Consider the following 26,348-nt stretch of genomic DNA (forward strand, 5'->3'; position numbering starts at 1 on the left):
TGTCAGTCAGCTGCATATATTAAATATTTTTCAATGATTCATGATTTTCAGCGGCGTTTTTGCACTGCGTCAAGAATTTCACCGAAAAATGATGAAAAACAGTCAAAATTATGAAGTCAATTCTCATAGACATTGAAACTCCACATTATTCTTAATCGAAAGAACAATTTGATTGAGGAAACAAAAGCACAGTGATATCAAAACGTCCTTCAACTCATCAAAAAAAGTCTACATAAAATATTACAACAGAAAATCATTAATTAATAAAGATTTTTGAATTGAAGCTCCCAAGTTACACAAGTACCTCGAGAGAAAAGGAAATCCAGAAACTGGAGATACACATAATAACAGACCTGTTCGACTTTATTTACGACCAAAAAACTGTCTTTCATTTACTGAATTTATTCGACATTAGAGACTATACACTATACAGGGCGAGTCTTTTACTCCAACAAATATTTAAATAGTAGATTCTTGAGATCAAATGAAACACTTTTTTTCTTTACCATTTTTCCGAATTGACTCGGTTTAAAAGATACAGGATGTTGAAAGAAATTATTTTTAGTTCTATCTCACAACCGGTTTTATCTGATGAAATGAATTTCGGAATATAGTTTTTATCAATTTGATGAATCTTTTTTGAACACAAGATATCACCCACGTCTTCCAGTTTTCTCATTATGACCATAAAGTACCATAAAAATACCAAAAATTCAAAGAAGCCAACCCTTGAAACTAAATTATACGCTATCTAATGAATATTTGAACGTTATGTAAAATAAAAGTGTTCTTCATATTTTATCGTATAATGCGCTGTTTTCGAGTAATTTGATGTTCAAAAATTAAAAAGTATCAATGAAATTTGAAAATTTGGGTACTTTGGTTGAATACAACTCTGCTTAAAAGTTCCACTGATGTGGAAATTAGCTAATTATTCTGAAGGTAATTTTGTTTTTCCAGGGGTGGCACAGCTCATTATGAAAACTTAAAATGACTATATCTTCTCATCAGGGCCGAATCGGAAAAAATGATATAGGAAAAAAAGTGTTTCCTGTGACCTCAAGAATATACTGTTAAAATATTTGTACGAGTCAAAGACTTACCTTGTATGTATATCTAGAAAATATGCATATTTCACATTAAAGATTCGCACTGTTTAGCTTATCCTTGGCCACTTCTGTAATATTTTCAATGCTTATTTGCCTACCTTATGATTTTTTTTTGTTTCAGGGGGATGCACTGTCTTTCACCTCATGCATTTATTCTTTCTGTTTTCTTACCGAATGAACATTTTTGAAAACACAATGCATGAATACATATATAGTAAACAAACTTTGTATACTACAGATGCGAGGGGAGACCAATAGGGCATCATTACCAGAAATATGGATCTGGATATAATAATCTTTGCAAATCATCTCAACACTCTTGGAAGAAGGTTAAAGACGGTATGAAAATTAATTGAAATCGACAGGAATTATTGAAAATGATTTGAAGAAGCAAACTCATTTCTATGAACAAGAATTTGGATATATGTAGCCTTTAATGTGGAAAAATAAATAATTTTTTCTTGAAATTGAATTTGTTTTGGAATATGACTGTATTTATTTCAGATATCGATTGAGAGTGTAGATAGCGCATAATGAAGGATTGAAAACAATTATTTCGATTTGACTATCGACCTGTAATCATTAATGAGCTTCTACGCGAAGTATTGCGGCTTATTGTTTGTATTGGAATCCCCATTTCATCTTCTTCAATCGGACCGTTCGTTATTTCAGTTTTAAACACTGATCTTAGATTATTCCGACATGAATATGTTATCAGAACCGCAATACGCCGTTACTTCGGAGTGTGGGCCTGTATCATTACGGCAAATAAATTTCGATTTCCCGTACTAGAAAACGAAACGCATCTAGCGCGTCTTCCTACCAGATAAACGCACCTCTCGAGCAATAAAATCTCACTTTTATCGAACAGGAGGCGCGGAGAATGCGCCTATAGGATGGCAAATAACCGTTTGTCATCCTTCTCGCAAGGTTGCATCACACAAATTCATTTTGCATGTGTGAGTAATAGAGATAGCGAAATGTACAGTTAGGTAGGTCTTCGAAGAACCGTGAACACGTCGAGCCAAATTCTTTTTTTCTGTTTTTACGATTGTTGTCCGTGTTCAGGCTCGTTGATTTCTTGATTCTAGATGCGGACTAGTCTGGTCTAACGGCGGACTGTGATTAAGAACGAAAAAAAGGAGAAATCTAGCAATTCATCGAGTCCACCATTTTCCATCAGAAAGGATCAGTTCCTAATTTTTAAGTGACAATGTTTCCCATGATTAGGAAGTACCACAAATTCATGATTCAGTCATGAAATTTTTCACGCAAAGACTCATCCATTTGAGTAATTTTAAGGAAAAAGTCCCATAAACAAGGGATCGCAAACGTTTATTTTTCGAGATACAGGATGTTACAGTTTGAATTTTTGGATTGGTATCAAAACAAGTTGTGAAAACACATAACAATTATCAGAAGCACCGAGTTCAATTTGACGACTAACATGAATTTATTCATCACACATTACTAACTGATTCTTATGACAATTTGGAGTTTTCTGAGGATTTCGAAAGAATCGTTCAAAAAGGTTTCCTCGAAATCGGTAGCAGATACAACAAAACTACAAGAGACCATAAATTTCAGTATAAGAACAAAGCTTCTTTCTGCATTTTTCGAATTAAGAGGAAACCAGGGGGACAGTGTTCCGGAAATCAGCATGTCACATAGTGTGAACTATCAATTATAATATTTATGCCAAATTTCAGTTGAATATCTTGTGAAGTGTAGATACTATAAGAGAAAAAATTTAAAAAAAATCTAACATTAACACCCTGTACGAGTCAAAGACTCACCCTTTATTTAAAAAGAACCATATTTCCTCAATTTCAACGTTCCTTAAACACTCGGTTAAACATCGCACAGAATGAATCAGACATGGATGCGTTGTCAAATTCCGAAAAAAAACTATGTTGAAATACCATAATCCTCCATCCTTGGAGCATGACGCTTTCCAGATTATACCGAAGCTTCTTCAAGAAAACTACCACTTATTATCGAAATAATGATTGATCACCTTATAACCTATAATGAAAGTAACGATTGGTGAATTAGCGTATCAGTAATTATTAATTTGTGTTGAAATGGTAATCATAATTATTGGTGTTTCACACCGGCCACATGGTAATGATGGCGGATAGGAATTAACGCGGAGAGACGTGGTCTGGCTTCGAAATTAGATTAAAATAAGCGGTGTTAACAATTCCATTCGGTAATTTGAATTTTTCAACGGTCCCAGAGAGGCTTCCCAATTCGATTAGGTTCAAGTTACGATTGATAGACGGTGAAATCCGAGGGGTTCTTTGAGGAGAAATAAGAATGAGATTAGGTGCGTCATGATCGAGAATAATAATCGATATATTTCGGATTTTATATCATGTTCTGGTTCATTGCTTGTAGTCATGATTTTCGAAATCATGGAAGGAAAAGATTTAAAAGCCTGTCCTGGAATTTATACCGCAGGAAAAGTTAGTTCGGTCCGTTTTTTATGGTCAAAAATGCATTTATTTCAGAACAAAATGAATGAACAATATTCAACGTATTCTCAATTGCTGGATTCTACTTTTTTTCTCCCCTCAGGCAATTTTTCAATTCCATTTCGAAGAAATGATCAATTTTTGAGGCGCTCCAAGCTCCAAGTTGGTAGCCAATGGCATACATAAACATCATAGAAAGCCATTTTTTTGAAACGGATCGAAATTATCCGTACTCTCAATAGATTCAAGCTCTTTTTAGAAAACAACCAGAGATGAAATTTGGGTGAAAAAATCAAATTTCAATCGTTGAAGATCCTTAAAGCTTTTGGTTACGATAGAGTCATTTTAAGGGTTGAAAATAATGTCGCAACTCACAAAACTCTTGAATGTCAAAAAGTAAATTGGCACAGTTTTGCTCAACATATACATAGTTACCTCCTCAATGTTTTTTACTCAACTAATAATCCGGTAATGAAAATGAGAATTCGTAGTATAGAACAAATAATTCGTGTCAAGTCTAGAAGCAAAAAATATTTGTAATTTTTTGGAAAATTAATTTCATCTAAAGAATAATTTTCATTTGCGTTTGAATAATGTTGTTTATTATTCTTTTTGGAGTACCAGGGGGAGTATGAAATATTATTGAAATAATAATTATTCGTTGTTTAATCAATATGTATGCAAAGACATTATTTGTACTTTATCTGGTTCATGTGAACTACAATCAATGAATGGAGAAAGGAAAATTTTTCTCTACACCTAATAAGAAAAAGAATCGATTGTAGTAAAAAAACTAAATCACTTGATTTTCACTGACGATACTCGGTGAATGAGAATAATGATCTCAGATTAAATCAAATATTTGTATTGTATTTGAATGAATGAACAGACTCTGTATTCATAATGAAAAATTCTTGTCAACCTGTACGAGTAACGCGAGTAACTTGTTTTATTTATTGGATCTTATCTTGTAAGGAAAAAGCATTATCCAAACATTTATAGAGAAACTTCGCACCACAAGATAAGGAAGGAATGTATTACAAGTCAGCCTGTATATCGAAAAAAGCATCGTAAGTAATGTACAGGGTGGGCAAAATTCGTTGTCCACTGAGGGGATCTCTAGAACTATAAGGGCTAGAAGAAAACGCATCACACATTTCCGAGCTCTTTTTCAGAGAAACAAAGAATGGTGAAAACCAGCCTCCTACGATTCTTCGTTTTTGAATTATTAGCAAAAAATGAGATTTTGACGAATTCGAAAGGTTCTCATAACTTTTCCGTCTTTGAAGTAGCAGATCTAAAACTTGAACCTTCTACAGGCACTTTTTAACGTTTACAAAACGTACAAATATTCATTAGATAGCGTCCACCTTAGTTGGGTTCTTTGAATTTTTGCCATTTTTATGATACGTGGAGAAAACTGGAAGACGTGGGTGATATCTTGTGTTCAAGAAAGGTTCATCAAATAAATGAAAAACTATATTCCGAAATTCATTTCAATGGAAAAAACCATTTGTGAGATAAACTAAAAATAACATATTAAACAGCCTGTATCTTTTAAACCGAAACGATTGGGAAAAAATGGTATAGAAAAAAAGTGTTTCTTTTGACCTCAAGAATCTACTGTTACAATATTTGTACGAGTCAAAGACTCACCCTGTATACACCCTATATTGGAAAAAATAATGATACACACGTTCTAATTTCTTCAATTTTTCAGAGATGAGATCCGAATTACACAATATAGCAGTTGTTTTTGTTCAATTGTTATTAATTCCATTGATACCTTCCTAAGAAAAACAATACCTATTATTGAAAGGATTTTGAACGAGCGTAAATATTTCGGAAATGTCAACAATCCTTGATTACCCTAAACTAATTTACCCAACCGTAAACATCGACAAATAAATAAATCAACACACCGAGTGTTCCGTCACGTACGTCCCGCACAGATCGATAGCTCTACACATCTGTCAATCGGCGATCTGCCATTTCCCCGGCCCTTTTCCTCCGCAACGATCATTTTCCACCCGAAAGAAGGTCAGAGACGGTAAAACTCACCTAATAAGAGCAAACACAGTCCAATTAAGTACAATAAGGATACCAGCAGGTGATGTGCAATCCGTTCATAGTACGCGATCCGAACGAGAGCACCGCGTACAAACGCTACTGACACCTGTGCGTACACTTCGCGCGCGCCGAGTCGATTGGTACCGTGGACCGCGAGTCGATTCGTTTCAGGCGAAAACGGAGCTTGGCTGCGGTCTCCTCAGTCTCCATGTCGCAGAAGAACGGTGCCCCCCTTTCTTCCTGCCATAGAGGTCACTCACTTGGTTACTACGGCGGACCGTGACCTTACTATTTGGTTAATTACCCTAGATAGTGGTGTACGTGGTTCCTTTTGTGGATCCACTCTGTTGTGTTCTCGGAAAGAATACCCCAATCTCTCTTTTGGGTGAGGATGATGAAGAATCTCCAAATGCCGCACTTCAAACATAAGATCGGTATTTCAGTCCAGTCTGAGATATTTTCAGGAATCGGACTGTAGTGTTCACCTCAATAGATCCCCGAGTTGATAGTCTTGTCAATATAGTTCACTGAGTCTTCTGATCGAAGCTCCTAGTCCTGCATCATTACCAACATCAAATATGAGGTCCCCAATTTGGTCTTGAAAGAAAACATTATGTTTTCTAGAAGCTTAATTTGTTTTTCTGAAGCTTTCGTTTGAAGAATCGATTTGATAAAGATGAAACTTTGTGTTCGCAGACCTTATATGGTCCTCAAAGGAATCGTTTATAGATAAGGAAGAATGCAGGTGACAAATGTGACAATATTGAGCCCTGAGTAACCCCCCGCGTTAAAACTGAAATTGCCAATTCTGCCATGGCCTCGTGAATGCTTCTAGAGAACTCTCTCGACACATACAAACCTCTAGGTAGTTAGCTTACGAAGATATATTGAAAAATTCTAAGCCTACTGTAGAACAAAATAAAATTGCAATGTCAAAATATTTTATTAATCAACATATTCTCCTCTTAATTGGATACATTTATTACAGCGAACCTGCAACGTCTCTATACCTTTCAGAAGAAATGTTTCTTCTTGCTCTGTAAACCAGACCTCCACAGCTTTTATTACCTCCTCGGTGGAAGAGAATTTACGACCTTTTTAACTTTTTTTCAGTTGAGGAAAGAGATGATAGTCGGATGGAGCCAAATCTGGTGAATAAGGGGGGTGCTCTAGTAATTCAAATCCTAAATCACGAATTTTTTGCATGGCAACATGAGATTTGTGTAGAGGGGATATCTTCCCGCGTCTTTTCTCTTTCATTTTTTGCCGACGAGTGGACTAATATCGAATAATAATCTCCGGTTATTGTTCCACCCTTATCAAAAAAATCAATCATGATTACTCCATGGCACTCCCAACCAATCCAAACTGAAGCAAGAACTTTTCCAGCAAATTTTTGGTCACCAAACTTCTAAGGTCTTGGAGAACCAGAGTGTCGCCATTCCATCGATTGTTGCTTTGTTTCTGGATCGTAGAAATGTACCCAAGTCTCATCCATAGTAACAATTCGGTTCAAGAAGTCTACATCGTTTTCAAATCGAGCACAGATCGAACGCGATGCTTCTACCCTTTTTGGTCAACATTCAAAAATTTGGGGATCCATTTTGCATCAATTTTTTTCACGTCCAAATTGAAGTATATATGATGAACGCGTTCGTATGAAATATTCAGTGCTTCAGATATATGTTTTAGCCCAATTTGGCGGTCTGATAGAATCATGTCATGAACTGCATCGATATTTTCGCGGACTGACACAGAAACTGGCCTTCCCGATCGGTCATCATCTTCAATGCAAAATTCACCTCTTTTGAAACTTGCAGTCCAATTTTTCCTAGTCACATACGAAGGACATTGATCACCAATAAGGGTATTAAGCATATCTTCGTAAATCTGCTTACCTCTTAACCCTTTTAAATACACGTACTTGATGATGGCTCGATACTCCAATTGTTCGATTTTCACAATTTAAGTGGACATCATCTTTCTTTTAATTTATTGCGTAACTCTGGTTTACTTTTTTGACCTGAAACTTCACACTGATACTTCTAATGAGTTATTGTTTTTCAAAAACACTCGAACAGGAGCCTAACGATTGTGTACACTTGTTGCTTGCTCCGTATAGTCCAGCGCCAGCTCCTATCGTGGTTTTTTAACCATCTGATGATTTTAGTAACTATGAGTGCTGATTGAAATGATCGAATTTTCGAAGACGATTTGTGAGAGCAATATTATCATAGCACGTCACATTTTGTCTCTGAAACAATCTTCGTTTAAAACAGGTAACAAAAACCTTCATTTCGAAAACGAATTTCATTTAGTCATTTACCCTAGTTGATGATGTGGACTACCATTGTTGTGAATCGTCTCGCTCATTCGATAATGTATTATTATCACGTTCAAATTCCATGACACATCAGATTGTATTCTTCTTTCACGATGGGATATACATCCTCATCTTTCGGCGGCTCTTGATCTCCTTCCGCTCCAGGAGTTCCGATGAAGATTGCTGAGAATTAACGCGAATCCTGCCATAGACACAAGGTTGTTCCTTCATGACTTGTAACATTCATCGTTTGTAATTGCCGAATTATAGTTTTTTCATTTCGATTCCGCAGCTAACCTATACCTACTGGTGCAGTCGAGTCAGGTACATAATTCTCACATAATTATCAGCTGCACCATTTACAAAACGTTACAATTCTGGGCAAATACTACTCTCCAGAACTGACATATAATAATTAAGAGTGGGGACAGGACGTATTTCGGAAATCATTTGTCCTATAACTTCAGCGAAACTCTCATCACAAACACTCAGAATATAATTAGGTACGTTTTTTTACAAAATTTATAAATTTTTTCAGGTAATTATTCATTATAACTTTCGTTAACGTGACCTGAGATTCACAGACAGTTTGCCTCTCAAAGATTTCGACTTCAGAATGAAATGAACTCAAAATACTGTGCTAAGAATCATTTGATCTCTTCCGCTGTGACTTCTGCCGCCAGATGGTCCTTATATTGTGCAAGAAACCGAGACAAAGAAAAGTCGTCGCAGGACGTTTATCTGTCATTGTTTCCCCATACTTCATCACGGGGCGTGACCAGAACACGTGTGTCAAACGTGTAACCCCCAAATTGTTATTAGCCGCATGCAGGGGCAATAAAATTACCATCACAATGACCGGAGAACAGATACATCAAAATAATCAAGGCGTAGGTAGGCGTGCTTTATGCGGCCTTCTCGCTGAAAAACAAATATTTTTCCATGACGAACGACGCCGGTTTAGTTGTCCCATACTATACGCTCGAAGATTCAGTTTTCACTTATATTTGCATTTTCCGCATAAGGAAGAAACTTGTTGCTGGGATTTTTGCGGCTACAACGAATAAATAGGTGTTTTTAATGGGTTTTAAGTAGTGGATGGAATTCCTTGTGCTTCTCTAAAAGGATTTGTCTATGTTTATTCGTTTTAAGCTAACGTTTGGAATATTTATGAGATGAAAAGGAATTAGTAGTTAAATCCCATCTTCAATCTTCATTCCTAAATTCTGATTTTGGAAACACGAGAATAATTTCAACAGTATAAGGTTACACATTCAGAACATGTTTCCAATTTTTTCGGTATTCATTTGACGATATTCATCTCAATTCAGTGAGGGAAATCGTTTCCCTATACTATCTTCATCAGGTACGTCATAGCAGTCATAGGTTGTCGGTTGACTGATCTTATTATTTTTTGGGCTCTTTTTCGCATCAATTATTTCGAAAGTTGAAAATTGACAAAAGATAACATAGATCATGTTCCTGAAAATGTTGGAGATGTCCTTATGAAACCTGTATTACCATAATATTCGATGAGATACCCCTTATCTCAACGATTTTTGAAGGAATGATATTTCGATATTTGAAATTTTGTACGACAAGTTTATTCGTAGTTAATTCATTGGTTCCAAAGTCTGCAAGTTATCGGTACAAGCACCACTCATTTTTTCTCAAATAATAGTGTCTGAGTATCCCAATTTTGTTGCAATAAAAACCTTCTCTAGTAAATCGTTCTTCGGCTTAAAATCTTTCATGTTATGAGCCGAATAATATGAGTCATATCTTCGATCCACAATTCCGAATAATTCAATTTCCAATGATCGGCATCATCGGTGTGGTTTCGGCAAAAAATATCCAAAAAGCCGCTGAAATCGTGGGAATGTGGTGTACACGCCTCATAATTGAATGTCTCGTATATATACGACGTAAAATTTGACTCTCTGATTGCCGGTCTCTGGAGAGAAGGTATTGAGGCATTGTTTATTGCTCCATATCTCTTGGGCTTTTTTCAGTTAAATAGATCGTCGATTATCGAAAAGCTCCAATCCGACTACCGTGTAATTATCCTGTAGACGAGAGAGTCATACAGCTAGTTGGTAGGCAATGGCGTACCAGGACAGAATTTCCCTTCAGAAAGGAGCAATTACGCGTGAATTGAACAGGAAAATGTTGAGAGAAGATCAGGTTCCAAAAACTCATTTAAAGACCCATCATTGCGTCACTAATTACCTCCGCAGGGTGTTCAGAAATTTAAATGAAATTGCAACTTTCACTTCTACCCTGTATACCATCAAATTTAATTGAAATTTCTGCTGACTGGACATCAGGTCATAAACTAGATGAAATAGGCTACAAATAGACAACAAAATGATCTAAATCGATGCACAACTTGAAAAGTTATTTCAAAATGAATTTGGTGAAAAATTTTTCCGTCCGATGTTTTGTCCAGGAGTGTATTTCAACTTTCATTGAAAAAACAAATTTTATCTCTTCATATTCCACTGATAGAAACTTCTGGATACAAAACAGAATTAGTGCCACAGATCCACCTCGCCACTGATCTTTTCGCCATCAATATAGGAAAACGAACAATGGAGATAAAAGATTTATCTCATCTGCGAAACAGACGCAGTACGGTGTGTATTATTAAAATGTTTACAGGGCAGTTAAACGAGGAGCAAAAGCCCATAAAAATCCACCTCGCCGAGGCCGTGTTTGCATACGCATACGAAAAATCGTCTGCCGAAGAACGGCCTTCGATTTTATCCATGAAAATGATCGACGCGTTTAACGACCAAATTGTTCATTATGCAGAGTGCCGAAGTGGATAATGAGGGAGCGAATTAATCCCCATAATTTCGTCCTAGTCTCGACAATTCGAAAATCGCCCCAGATCGTAGTGCTCCGAGAATATTTAAGGCCGAGAGCGGAAAATTATACGCCACGTATGATCAGTTCTGGACAATGACGAAATAAACGGTCTACACGCGTGGTGATTTTACGTAGTGTACGTTGAATTGCAGGAGACGGAGAAAATCGAACCATTTGCGATATATTCTGTACCTAAAAATTAAGTACTTCGAGCATAAATTAATGGTGTTACAAACTTAATACGTAATATTTCAGTGAAATGTGAAATAGGAAACATATATTCAGTTTTTTGGAACATCTGTGATTATTTTATTACTTGTTTTTTTTTTTTCATTTTACATTGATCAACATGCAATTAAATACTACTGCTTTTATCCCACATTTTTCTGTACAGGTCCTTCGAAATCATTGAACTCTAAAGAAAAGTTCTTTTAGAATCCACTGTTTGAAATAAAGCCGTTAAAAATCAAATCCCCGAGTGTCTGTATTAAATATATGTTATGGGTGGGTAATGGCTGTGCCATGAAAGTTTATGAGACCACAGTGAAGGGTATACAGGCTGAGTATTTGACTGATACGAATATTTTAACAGTGGATGCTTGAGGTCAAAAGAAACACTTTTTTCTTTACCATTTTTTTCCAGTCGGCTCGGTTTGAAAGATACAGGATCTTAAAAAAACATAAAAAACGGTTTTATCGAATGAAATGAACACAAAATATCACCCACTTCCAGTTTTCCCAGTATATTACGTTCCATGAAAATACCAAAAATTCAAAGAACTAAGTTTGACGCTATCTAATGAATATTTTAACGTGTTGTAAAAGCTCATTAAGAAATCTTGAAATGGCTATATCTTTTTATCAGGGCATAATCGGAAAAAATGGTAAAGAAAAAAAGTGTTTATTTTGACCTGAGGAATCTACTATTAAAATATTTGTACTAATCAAAGACTCACCCTGTATAATGTAGTTTGAAATCAAACATTAGATTTTCAACTTTCCACTATACAAGGGGATTTTCATCATGGCAAAAATAATCGAAAATTCCAGTTTGGTCCTGAAAATTCAAAACCACTGACCACGTCTATTCAGAGATCCATGTGTTCACCCTGTACACCAAATTTCATGAATTTGTGATAATTCATTTGTCAAATAGATCACTTTGAAAATATGACCCATAAATGGAAATCGCCCTGTATCGATCAAACGAACAGGGCAAAACCCATCATGTGGGGTATTTTTGAAACCGCCCGAGTGTCACCTGTCACTGTATGAAGTATGTACAGTTTATCAGGATTCACCTGGTATATTAGCTAGGCAAATTATCCACTGATTTTTGAGCAGTGTATTTCATTTGTGTTTCGAGCTGAGTGATATTTTTTTCGGTGTAAATTAATTTCTTTTATTCTTAAAGCCCGCAAGAAAATTCAAACGAAATTTAAAAAGTTCTGGATGAAAATCTTTTGGAACCAACGTTATAGGTATATTTTCATTACCCGGTGCTTTCGCCATTTTGCAACCATGCAGGATTATGAATAATACAAAAAGATGGTCTAATGTTACTAAATTTTTGCATTTCATTCGAATGATTATCGCTGGCAAACAAAAGCTCTACTTTTTTGCCCTAATGTCTATCATTGATGAATTTCGAGCAGAAAATGATCTCAAACGATTAGGTTGAAGTCGATGATGACGAACTCGTGGGTAAATTCGATTCTGTCAGTCAGTAAACACTCTAATTTCTAAAAGAAACTATAAATTTCCAAGTGAACAGGTCGAGTTCGATAAATGGTCAAAATCCGCTCCACGAATTCGGAGTTATAGGCATCTTAAACTTTTATTTTCGGAGTTATAGGCATCTTAAATATTTATTTTCGAAATTCTAAAAATTAACCATCATATACAATTGAATTCAACTTACTTCGTTGGAACCTATCAGGAATTAAAAGAAACAGTGAAAGAGATCTCAAAAACAAATCATCACTCACCTTTTCGACCGTTTTTTCGACATTTTGACACGCTCATCCATATCCCAATCGCTCATCGTGACGTTTCAAGGGTTCTCGCCTCAAATCGTCCATTGTTACCAGCGGAAGATCCAACACCAAGGCCCGGTCCGTCAAAGATCAAACTACCTCTTCCTGCCTCCTTCATGATCGGCATCAGAACGACCGAATTTTCGGCTGACCTACAAAGTAAAACGGACCATTTATGGATTTGCATTAAAACCGCTCCTAGCTGCTTATCAATTCCGAATTTGTATCGATTCATCCCGACGTGGTGGGCGCGAGAAGGACTCGCTGTTAATAAAAAAGACGACCGATTAGCGTTCGAGAATATTGGCAGGACGTGTACCTCGTTTATTTACCGTATAGACCGACTTCAAAGTGCTCTCGACGAATTTTTGTACGAGGCACGACAGAAAAGTTTGTTTTCGAAAAATTATATTCGAAATCATCGATTGTTGGAAGTATCACGAAGTTACACTAGTGTAGCGATAGAAACATCTATAACTTCAGCAAAATCATGTAATCCATGTTATATTCAATTTGAATATATATCGAGCAGTATTTCTATAATCCATTTTAAAATAACTCATAATAAGTTCCCAAATTGAGTACCATCATTCTGTAAAGGGATTCGACAATTTTTTCTAACAGAATTCGCTGTATTGTACGGAGGCGTAGAAGGGCCACATTATATTTTAAAAATATTTTTCCTTAAATTCCGACTTTGAAGTCGGAATTTAACTAAATTCCGAGTTCAAAGTCGGAATTTCGTTAGATTCCTAGTTCAAAGTCGGAATTTACTAAATTCCGACTTCAAACTCGGAATTTTATTTAGTTCCGAACTTCTACAGGGTGTTCTATGACGACGTAGATTTGTTCCTGAATTACAGTTTGCTTTCCTACAAATATTCAAATTCATATAATACTAGGTGTTCCCACATTTATGATGAATGATTAATTATGTACACAGGGTGTACATTATTATTTGAATTTTCTTCTATGAGAGGTCATAACAATGATATGATAACCTTTTAGAGACATGACATGAATATTTTTTTAGACATGACTGTTTTTTAGGTATATTAAGGATATTTTATGAAAAAATGTCCTTCTCATATGTACACGTGAGGCTATCTCAATGGAAATCATAACACGCCGAGGTACACCTGGTGTGCTTTGATGTTTCTTACATGAAGAGGTCATTACAACGGTGAGAAAACCTCTTATAGGCTGCTCTATGACAAATTGGTTCATTTCCAAATATACTGAGATATTCATGGGAGGATTCAACTTTCACAAAATAAACACGTTGTTCTTTAATAAATATTGAACTTGATGTATTGTTATTGGAGAAAATTGTCATGAAGTACATGTTTTTGAATAATCCCAGTACTAAAATAGTAACCATAAAATAACATTGAGCTCCCAGGCCCTCCCTCTGTATATATGAAGAAATAATCTATGTTGTCGTAGAACAACACACTGTGCATCTAGCCTGTATCGGTTTCGAAGTATATAAAATTCCGACTTCAGAGTCGGAATTTTACTAAATTTCGACTTTGAACTCGGAATTTTGTTGAATTCCGAAAAATATTTTTAAAATATTATGTGGCCCTTCTACGCCTTCGTAGTATTGAACAGCATAATACGGAAAATATCTCTCTAGACCTTCTAGTCTAGATGTACCAGAACCAGCCAAAATCAAGCAATTTGAGATACCCTGTACATCTTCCTCATCGACGAGACTGGGACGAATTGACGGCCTCTTCATTCAATGCTAGTAGACGCTACAGTGTATGAATATACCCTAGCGCCACCTGGCAGGAAACGAGACCAACATAGCAAACAAGATCTAGCAGTAGAAGATCAAGGTCCTCAGCTTTCTCGTCGGTATGTACGAGGATGTATCAATACTTAGTTAGCCTAGACCAGTTTCATGCACACAAATATATTGCTGCAATAACTCATTAGAAGTGTCAGTGTGAAAAATTGCTGCAAAATGGATCCCCAAATGTTTGAATGTTGACCAAAAGCGTGCAAGGGTAGAAGCATTGCGTTCGATCTGTGCTCGATTTGTAAATGATATAGTCTTCTTAAACCAAATTGTTATTATGGATGAGACTTGGGTACATTTATACGGTTCAGAAACAAAGCAACAATCGATGGAATGGCGACACTCTGGTTCTCCAAAATCTAAGAAGTTTCGTGTCCAAAAATCTGCTGGAATAGTTCTTGTTTCAGTTTTTTGGATTGCCATGGAGTAATCATGAGTAATATTTTGGATAAGGGTAGAACAATAGCCGGAGATTAATATTCGACATTACTGACCACTCTACGGGAAAAAAATAAAGAGAAAAGACGCGGAAAGCTATCCAAAGGTGTTTTATTTTTGCAGGACAATGCCCCTGCACACAAATCTCATGTTGCTATGCAAACATTTCGTGATTTAGGATTTGAATTACTAGTACACCCCCTTTATTCACCACGTTTGCCTCCATACGACTATCATCTTTTTCCTCAACTGAAAAAAAGTATTAAAGTTCGTTAATTTTCTTCCAACGAGGAGGTAATAAAAGCTGTGGAGGTCTGGTTTGCAGAGTAACAACACACAGTTTTTTGAAAGTTCTAGAGACGTTCCAGGTTGGCTGTAGTAAATGTATCCAATTAAGAGGAGAATATGTTGAGTAATAACATATTTTGACATTGAATTTTGTTTGGTTCTATATAGTAGGTTAAGAATTTTCCAACGTATCCTCGTAGATGTGAGCATAAACGACGCAGCTTCGTCCACGTTGCCCACAAAGGTATCAATTAATCGTACACGCAATTTCAATACGAGCGAAAAAATCCGTACAGTCTTAATTATCTTTCATCTGTACCACGAACCGTTTCCACACCCTCGACTTGCAACCTTTCGATAATAATTTGTGGCATTAAGATGCAAATGCTGGTTAGTCCTTTTCGGGCGATGCCAAACCGTTGGACGCAGTCGGATAAGAAAGAGCTACGAGTTGAAAAAATTCGTACTGGCCACCTTGATGTTTTGATTAATTGCTCGTGTGTTTTTCTGGTCACGACCGTCAGTTTTTGTCGCTATTGTTCGATTGACCGGTTCGTAGCCAACGGATTTGTTACTTTCGGCACATAAAGTTACCTTCGTTGCTTTTAGTTGGGGAGCCCAAGAGGAAAATTCGGGATTTAATCGAGCATGTCAGACTGATATAAGGGGAGATACCTGGGAGCCTGTAGAGTACCTCTAAAAAAAATTAGGCCTGTATACAAGCGGAATTGTCTAGGACAGCCTATCAGAGAATAAAAAAAAACGATCAGAGTGAGGATAATGTATGGGAGGACGCCTTACAAAAAAACGTCACATTTACCTTCTCGATCGCAGTGGAACTTTTCTTATTTTGAAAGAAATGACGCAAAAAATAAAATTTGACTAGTTTCAGCAAGCCAAAACAATAAAAATTGTCCATAAGTGTCACAAAATTAAGTAAATAAGTAAACCAGAGTTACGCAATGAATTAAAAGAAAGAAGATGTCCACCGAAATTGTGAAAATCGAACAATTGAAGTATCGAGCCATTATCAAGTACCTGTATTTAAAAGGGTTTAGAGGTAAGCAGATTTACGAAGATATGCTTAATACCCTTGGTGATCAATGTCCTTCTTATGCGACCGTGAAAAATTGGCCTGCAAGCTTCGAAAGAGGTAAATTTTCCATTGAAGATGATGACCGATCGGGAAGGCCAGTTTCTGTGTTAGTCCCCGAAAATATCGATGCAGTTCATGACATGATTTTATCAGATCGTCGAATCGGGCTAAAACGGATATCTAAAGCACTGAATATTTCATACGAACGTGTTCATCATATAGTTCACGACAATTTGGACATGAGAAAAATTGCTGCAAAATGGATCCCCAAATGTTTGAATGTTGACCAAAAGCGTGCAAGGGTAGAAGCATCGCGTTCGATCTGTGCTCGATTTGAAAACGATGTAGACTTCTTAAACCGAATTATTACTATGGATGAGGCTTGGGTACATTTCTACGATCCAGAAACAAAGCAACAATCGATGGAATGGCGACACTCTGGTTCTCCAAGACCTAAGAAGTTTCGTGTCCAAAAATCTGCTGGAAAAGTTCTTGCTTCAGTTTTTTGGGATTGCCATGGAGTAATCATGATTGATTTTTCAGATAAGGGTAGAAAAATAACCGAAAATTACTATTCGACATTATTGACCACTCTACGGAAAAAAATTTAAGAGAAAAGAAGCGGAAAACTATCCAAAGGTGTTTTGTTTTTGCAGGACAACGCCCCTGCACACAAATTTCATGTTCCCATGCAAAAAATTTATGATTTAGAGTTTGAATTACTAGAACACCCTCCTTATTCACCAGATTTGGCTCCATCCGACTATCATTTCTTTCCTCAACTGAAAAAAAGTTCAAAAGGTCGTAAATTTTCTTCCAACGAGGAAGTAATGAAAGCTGTAGAGGTCAGGTTTGCTGAGCAAGAAGAAACATTTTTTTTTGAAAGGTCTAGAGACGTTCCAGATTCGCTGTAATAAATGTATCTAATTAAGAGGAGAATATGTTGAGCAATAAAATATTTTGACATTGACATTTTGTTTGGTTCTATAGTAGGCTAACCCAGGGTTTCATAAAGCTAGATCGGGGAATCAACGCTTGATGGACGAATGGACGTCAATTTGTATATCGACAATTCAGTCATGATCACACATCAGAATATCATTCTCGCATAAAATTATGATGTTCATACGTCCATTCAATTATTTTTAATTGCTACTTCTTCAATATATTCAGAAATGAAAATGTTTCAGTGGTTTCGTTTTAGAAATCGCGTGACAGTCAAATCGTTGATCGGACAATCAAAGTTTTATGAAACCCGCAGTAAGAATTTTTCAATTTATCCTGGTATGTACTGATGTAATGAGTTACATACTCATAGGTAATAAAAGCTGTGGAGGTCTGGTCTGCAGAACAAAAGAAAAAATTTCTTTTGAAGGATCTAGTTGTAGGTTCGCTGCAATAAATGTATCCAATTAAGAAAAGTCAATCAGTGAATCAGTGGTTCTGCTGTGGAGCGCTGAGCTCCACACATGGGAAAAGTCCTGGTCTGATATGAGCAAAAGAATCTGATGTAGCCAGCCTATCCTATAGCTCATTTGCAACGGACTTCGCATTCGCAATATTGCCCATATGAACTCAATGGATACGTTAACATGGTATCCGAACTAACCTAACCTAAAAGACCCCGCCTTCTATACGTAACCCGGTATCATAGAAAACGACAACGTCCGTGTACCGATGACGGTTATTAGAAGTCCCACACGGCACACAGTTGCGGGATCGCTTCCTTTTCGAACGTTAATGGCTCTCGATAAATCGGTTTTTTAATCCCGGGCCAGTTTTATTTCCTGCGTATATGCTCGCCTAGACCATCTCTTGCATTAGTTACGCCGATGTTAATGAAAGGCTACTGGTGTTACCCGCCGTACTGGCTGCGCCCCAGAGGAAAGCCATAGGTCCCTCGGTTTAAGTTCACTTAAAGCGAAGAAAGCCTGATATTGAGGGAATATAAATCACGATGACACTTATTGGGAATTAAAATGGATGAATCTACTTCATCAAGCTATCGTAATACATTATTGTGAAATATACTGCCCCACAATAGTTGATTGAAGTTGCCAATTCTTGTCAAATGTTTATTATTTATGAGAAATCAAATATTTACCCTCTTATATGAGGGGTTCATAGCTGAAGGGATCCAAGTCCATGCAGCCTAGTTCTGAGATAAATGGCTTAGAAGTTGTTTATCACCAATTAATTCAAAAGTGACTTCTTTAGATTATAGGTTTGAATGTAAGCATATATGCTTATTACTAACCTTTTAAAATCTAAAGAAGTCCATTTTAAATTAATTGGTGATAAACAACTTCTAAGTCATTCATCTCAAAACTAGGCTGTATGGACTTGGTTCACCTCAGCTATGAACCCCTCATATCTTAATGGTCGTTTGATAACTTCTTCATCGTGCGATAATTGTCGATAGAACTCTGAAAATTAATGAATTTCCGCACTTGGTCCTAACCTCGGTACCCAGAATTCTCATCAACCATCTCCACATATACTTCAATAACTCAGAAGGCTTTACCGCAACTCTGATGAGAAGTTGATACACAGATCGAAAGTATACTCTTCACTGAATTCAATTTCTTGATTGAACTGAGCACCCAGATCAATTCCAGGCGTCGACAATATTACAGAACTTCATCCAACAATTCCAAACTCAAAACTAAATCAGAAAAGGACTATAACTTCGAATTGCTTCAGATCTCTTCGAAGTCACACTGATTTTTATATTCGAAGGAGATTGCCTTCGTTGCCTTCCGAACTTCGGTCTAGACGCAGCTTTAGATGTTCCGAATCTCGACCGAACGACCATGAAACCTTGGACAGTGTTCAGATGCATTTGGCAATAACGTCCACACCAAAACCGTTCGAACTTCTGTATAGACGAGAGGAAAGACCAGTAGGACAAATCTGCAAGATTAATGACTTGCACTCAGAGCAGAATTTCCTCAAAAAGAATAATTAATATTCTCTCTCAAATTTTCATCGCTTCTGTGGCAATCATTCCTCACTCTCGTACCCGATCCAATCTGCAGAATCGCCCTGTACGCAACTCGGCAGTTTATTCAACTTCGCTTTCTCCTCGCAAAGATACTGACCGCCACTTGGTGAGGCTGTGGGCCGGCAAATTAGCCCAAGGTCGACGTCGTTGTCGGTAAGGGCAACAATCCCGAGCCCACGCTGATAGATGGTCGTCATCGCGTTTGACTTCGAGGTTTAGCGAGATCTCACGAGTGATGAGAATCTTCAGGGTACGGACGGTGGGCTCTGCTATGAAATTGTGACGTTTCAAGCGAGGACAGCATGAAGAAAGGTAGATAGAGTCAGGAGGGATAGCCGAATATAACAACAGATATATTTTGAATGGGGGGAGACAAACGTCTGTTTGTACTTCGAACGCCAAAGAAAATGAATGCATCTTCATCATACCTAATGTTATGGCCCATACGGACCACAAAAATATCTAATCACATCTAAAAGATATGAGTTTCTTGTAATTTGTTAAATCAAACGTCAAAAGTGTCATGAGGACCATAATTTGTGGGTGTGTAATGCCCAAAACATACGCGTCCCCACATGGTATGGACGGCAATAGTGAAAATTTGATTCTAGTAAATAGTCACTTAAATTTCAACAGTATATTTTATATTTATGATTAAGCTAAAATGTAACTTGTAACATTCGATTATCAGAATTCTTTTTCGAATTTTTACAGCGAGTTAGAGTCACTGTAGAATTTTTTCACCTAGTAGTGACATCTATATCACTATCGAAAAAACATCTACCTGGAGAATTAGAAACCTGTTGTTTTTGTAGCTCATGTTTCTCAATCCGTAAATAGATGCCGCCCAACTGACAAATATTCCAGCTTACAGATTCCATCGTTGCCTCCATCTATTTCACAGACTTCCCAACAGATGGCCGGTGCGCATCACGTCACTATTTCAAAATAGCTTGGCGGCTAGATTGAAAACATCGTTCCTACAAATTTTCAGTCGCATAAGCACTCGAACCTTGTAAAGAACGCAAGATCCACAAATTCAAAATGTGCGCGCCTCTCAGATGAACACCATTAAATTCGCAACACGCATAAAGTTCCTCTGTCAATAAAAACGGCAATAAAGGCTGTCGATAATGAATTACAAATAGCCCAACGAGACACGATATCCATTAAAAAAATATCGCAATTCGTATTTGCGCGCGGGAAGTTTCGGTCCGAGCGATCTTTCTGGACGAGCGATCATTGTTTTTTTTTTTTTGGTTGTGAATTTTCCGTTTTTCGAAATGTGCCAGTGTGATTTTCTGTTCAGTGTTGTTCTGTTGACTTGTTATGTTCTCACAGTGACTTGTTTCAATATCGAGAGTTTTCACTATGCTGTGTATGGACCACCGGACAAGCACAAATCGATGTTTGGGTTTACTGTGGGGTTGCATAAAGAAAGGAATACTGGATGGTAATTGAGACAATTTAGTTTAATTTTCGCGAAACTTTTGTATAAATTTTTTCGATATTTTAAGTGACGTATAATTGGTGTTGACTTGGATTTTTTGAAAATTTTGGGACAATTTCGAAAACCATTTCTGCTATCGCTAATTGGCACTATTTTTTGTCACATCTTCCTTGACCTCACTTCATATTCGTCAGATTTAAATGTCGAGGTCACGTCCTAATCTGCATGCTGTCATATTCGTTTAAACTTAGAAGTTATGCGACTCAAGGTTTTCAGAACGAATGAGGAGTAAGATAATCTGGATATTATAGCAGATACTGTCGCGAACTGCAAAAATAACGCCTTTGGGCGATCATTTGCAAGTTCCAGTTTGAAATAATCGACCGAAATGACTTCATCATCCGAAACACGCTCTTGGTATTGTTGTGTTCGACATAAAGACTTATTATTCATGCAGAATATCCCATAGAGAATGATATAACAACTGAGTAAACTAGAAATCGAGACCCACTGTTGATTTCGAATAAATTGCACGGAATATTTGCATTATTTGCTGAAATTCAATCTCTGAATCATAATCGGAAGAAGATAAAATAAACATAATTATGTGGTAGACATTTGATCTCCAGAACTATCTGCCGACAAATCAGGGCAATTTTTGCAAAGGAAAACGCCTTCCAGGATTGCTGAATTTAACTCTCGGATTCACAGAAAATGATCGGTGAATGATAAAGCTTTTTCCGATAAAAAAAAAACACGAAGTTAATAATTAATAAGCTAGAATTGAATTATGAGAAAACTTTTGAAGATGATTTTTGTTGAATTCTTGAAATGAATTAAATATTCAATACAACTCCAGTGTGAACTACCTGGATCCTGGATATAGGTATCGATTTCACATTGCGAGTCTCTAACTTGAAATAAATTCAGTAAATCAAAGACAGTTTTTATGTTTGGAATATGCTCGGATAGGTCGAATAGTAAATTGAATTGCGATTCAAAAAAATAATCGATGATGTCATATCTTGGGTTTGGGACACTTTGTACATTTTCTGACATCAAAAGTAACGCAATTGGATATACTAATCAACCTCTTCAAGCATATTTATAACAGATAAACTGACTTTGATTCACTGAAATCAAATAGACACAAGTTGAAGAGATGACAACTTTCTACATGAGAACTATCTGAAAGAAAAATTGTTTTGAGAATCTTCAACTTCCTTTTACAAACTTCACTTTTGAGTAGGAGCCCTCATAGATTCAATCTAATAATACTGGATATTTTACAATCGAAATATTCAATATACAAATGATTTTCGCCCAAACTAACAGAAATTTCTCCGAAGAAACGACAAAAATAAACACATAATCACTTCATAACCCATTCATTAGGCTCTCGCCAACGTCGTCCAGTCCTACCTACAAAAAATTAGTCATTATGCAAGCGATAAACCTCCGCAACGCAAACAAAACCAATTATCTATTCCTCCTCTTCGAATTTTTTCCCAAATCAAATAAACAGACTCGTAAAGTTGCACTCAGAATAACAATATATACAGAAGGCACTATCTCCGATAAGGCCTATCATTAGAATTCATGCTTGAAAAGATTTTTATGGCCCTTTATCGGGCCGGCCGGGCCACGGAAGAAATTCGGCGATAATGTGTCTAATCTGCGTCAAATGCATTATCATAATTTCTCCGACCTTTTCGTGACCAGAAAAATTAAATTCCGAAATCGGAATGGACGAGGTGGTGAAGCTTGGGAGATAACTGAATTGCAGTTTGCCGATATGATATAAAAATGTATAGAGGTCGTCCCTTGATGATTTAATTTTCCGAGAATCGCAAAAAACAAAATGAAAAAAATCTGTGAAATTCGAAAACTTGGGTGCTTTGACCGAATGCAACTCTTTTTAAAAGATCCACAGATGTGTTGTGCCACAGATTTAGCTAGTTATTCTGAAGGGTATTTTGTTTTGACAGGGGTGGCACAGTTCATAAAGAACTTAAAAAGGCTATATCTTTTCATCAGGGTCGAATCGATTAAATGGTTTACGAAAAAAGTGTTTCTTTTGACCTCAAGAATCTACTGTTGAAATATTTGTACTAGTCAAAGACCTCGTCAAAGACTCACCATGTACAGGGTGGGCTGAGAGAATCTCGAGAACTATAGCAGCTAGAAGAAAACGGATGACACATTTCCGACCTCATTTTCGAAACGAAGAATGGTGAAAACCGCAGCCTTCTACGATACTGCCTTTTTGAGTTTGACAATGTCGTAAATTTCTATTAACTTTTTTGTTCTTGCAGTTACAAATTTGAAACTTGAAACTTCTACAGGCACTTTTTTACGTAGAATCCACTGATGAGCTCAAAATATTTTTTCATTTCGAATCATTAGGTGAACTTGCAAACTTTTTTGAATTCGAAAATGATCTTTTGTCAGTAGAATCTCCGTATGAAAGTGCCTTAGAAGGTTCAAGTTTCAGATCTGTAACTTCGAAGACAAAAAAGTTATGAGAAATTTTCGGAATCGTCAAATTCTCAATTTTTGTTTATAACTCGAAATCTAAAAATGATAGGCCGATTCTGTTTTTAGATTTAGATTAGTCATGAAAAAAGACCTAGAAAATCTGTTTCTCCTATCTCTTATAGTTCTCGAGAACTCCTCAGTAGACAACGAATTTTGCACACCCTGTACAGGTATCAAAATCAAAATGCATCTTCTTTATATGAAGACTTTTCTCATATGTGTATGGTCGAGCCTCGGGTCGAGCACAAGCTTCCACAATTTGAAAATTATAAAATTTACTGAAGAAATTTTATTGATAGAGCATAATTTTGTACCAATAATTTTCTGAATTTCAACCACACATAAAAATAGTGCATTATTATAATGTATCATACATCAAACAACAATATTCTTCAAGAATTACTGATCTGACCTCGGATCTAACTATATGGGAAACAACAAAACCTTTTGTATACGATATCTTGTCCCAATAGGACAATTTTATACGATATTTTTTATAAAATATCCAAATATTTTTTGAAAAACAACAAACAGCGTCCATGGTCCTGAATAGATTAATTGGATTTTCGCCACGCTTTATTATCACTGCTCCCATCAATTTATGGCAGCCATATATTAATTAGGTCATGGGGAACAATTTCCAACGGGCAAACAATAGGTCGGACCAATTTAAATCGAAATTCGTTGACAATTCAATTGAGACGTCGTCCTTCCCTGCCTGAAAATAATTTTTGGTAATCGTTTTTTGATCGTCATCTTGAGATCGAGGAAATTTCAAATTGAGATCGAAAGGGAGATGCCTACTTTCATATAAAGTTTCTGTACGAATTCGAGAAGAGGACATTTAGCTCGATCAGATTCAAACTGTCGAACTATTATTTTGCCCCAACAATTTTACATTTCCTTTAATCAAGACCCTCTCTAGGGAATATTCTAATGACTAAAAATGAGGTAATATTTGATTTCAAATAATTTCAGAATTTACACATCTCAAAAAGTAAGGTGAAAATGTCAAAACAACTTTTTATTCTGTTGATGCGATGATAAAAGTCCATATTCGGAAATTAACAAAAATCCAAATGAAATTTTTTCGTTTAACACCTGACCCTTTATGTTTAAATGTCAATCCACTCTTCTGAATTAAGATAATAATGATAGCTTCGACTCAAATGAACCTTCTCTATCAAAAACACCCTATAAATAAACGAACCTTATTCATTGACTTTTCTTGGAAGTGAGAATTCAATCGGAATTAATTAATCGAAATAATTATTCATTCTTGTGTACGATAACGAAATGTCACTCAATGGAAGGAAAAAGATCAAAGGAAATCGGGTATTTCTATATGTAATTGTCATTATTCTATTATTGGAGTATTTTTATCGTGCACGCGAGATATGAGATAGCTGAATGTGCATCTTCCTGTTTTTTTTCCTATTTGTAAACGCATCGGAAACGCTTGTGCAATGTAGATAACAACTATTGTGATTGTGCCGTTAATTGATCGGCATGATCGAATAGAGGTAATGGAATTCTTTATCAGTTATATGTATGTTTCTCCCTATTGAAGTTTTAGGCATACTTGCTTGACCAAATTTGGGTTTTCAAATTCAGCCAAGCAAGACGATAATACGACTATCAGTCTCTTTGAACTTTGAAATAAGATAAAATACGCTAGGGAAAATCAGCAATGAGACAAAAAGTCTTCAATGAACTGAAAACTAAATAATCATATACGAGGTATCGAGCCATCATCAAGTACCTTTATTTAAAAGGGTTAAGAGGTAAGCAGATTTACGAAGATATGCTTGATACCTTGGTGATCAATGTCCTTCGTATGCGACCGTGAAAAATTGGACTTCAAGCTTCAAAAGAAGTAAATTTTCCATTGAAGATGATGACCGATCGGGAAGGCCAGTTTCTGTGTCAGTCCCCGAAAATATCGATGCAGTTCCACGTCAATTTGGATATTAGAAAAAATGCTGCAAAATTATCTTCAAATGTTTGAATGTTGACTAAAAGCGTGCAAGGGTAGAAGCATCGATCTGTACTCGATTTGGAAACGAAGTAGACTTCTTAAACCGAATTGTTACTATGGATGAGACTTGGGTACATTTTTCTACTATTTAGAAACAAAGCAACAATCGATAGAATGGCGACACTCTGGTTCTCCAAGACCTAAGAAGTTTCGTGTCAAAAAATCTGCTTGAAAAGTTTTTGCTTCAGTTTTTTGGGATTGCCATGGAGTATTCATGAGTGATGTTTTGGATAAGGGCAGAACAATAACCGGTGATTACTATTCGACATTACTGACCACTCTACGGGAAAAAATTAAAGAGAAAAGACGCGGAAAGCTATCCAACGGTGTTTTTTTTGGCAGGACAACGTCCCCGCACACAAAACTCATGTTGCCATGCAAGAAATTCGTGATTTAGGGTTCGAATTACTAGAACACCTTATTCACCAGATTTGGCTCCATCCGACTATTATCTCTTTCCTCAACTGAAAAAAAGTTTAAAAGGTCGGAAATTTTCTTCCAACGAGGAGGTTATAGAAACTGTGGAGGTCTGGTTTGCAGAGCAAGAAGAAATATCGAGAGAAATATTATTTTTGAAAGGTCTAGAGACGATGCAGGTTCGCTGCAATAAATATCAAATCAAGAGGAGAATATGTTGAGTAATGAAATATTTTGACATTGAAATTTTGTTTGGTTCTATAGTAGGCTAAGAATTCTTCAATATATCCTCGTAATTGAGGCAAAATTCTGCAAACACAACTACCATACCACTGTTTCGATTTTTACTGGGGGAAAAGGTAAACAACCTTGCGTGTTTAGTCCAG

The 26,348-nt window shown here is 36.4% G+C and overlaps 2 protein-coding genes across 10 annotated transcripts in view; one reads left to right on the plus strand and one right to left on the minus strand.

Annotated features, from left to right (window-relative positions):
- The window catches only part of LOC123313034, a 112,847-nt gene that overhangs the window by 73,578 nt on the left and 12,921 nt on the right, over positions 1-26,348 (minus strand). For 4 of the 7 annotated variants that reach the window (XM_044897703.1, XM_044897704.1, XM_044897697.1 and 1 more), the window contains exon 1: positions 5,648-5,850. The gene's annotated coding sequence lies outside the window, so the exon portion shown is untranslated. Of the gene's footprint in view, positions 1-5,647; positions 5,851-12,838; positions 13,039-26,348 lie in introns of those variants that run through there. The other 3 variants (XM_044897699.1, XM_044897700.1, XM_044897706.1) reach the window with 2 other exon arrangements.
- The window catches only part of LOC123313036 (integrin alpha-PS2), a 103,695-nt gene continuing 97,855 nt past the window's right edge, over positions 20,509-26,348 (plus strand). For all 3 annotated transcript variants that reach the window (XM_044897707.1, XM_044897708.1, XM_044897709.1), the window contains exon 1: positions 20,509-20,972. In XM_044897707.1, coding sequence (XP_044753642.1) covers positions 20,803-20,972 — 170 coding nt within the window. In that variant the 5' untranslated portion in view covers positions 20,509-20,802. The remainder of the gene's footprint in view (positions 20,973-26,348) is intronic.

The sequence above is a fragment of the Coccinella septempunctata genome, chromosome 5, assembly GCF_907165205.1.
Source record: "Coccinella septempunctata chromosome 5, icCocSept1.1, whole genome shotgun sequence".
In the NCBI taxonomy this organism is placed as follows: domain Eukaryota; kingdom Metazoa; phylum Arthropoda; class Insecta; order Coleoptera; family Coccinellidae; genus Coccinella; species Coccinella septempunctata.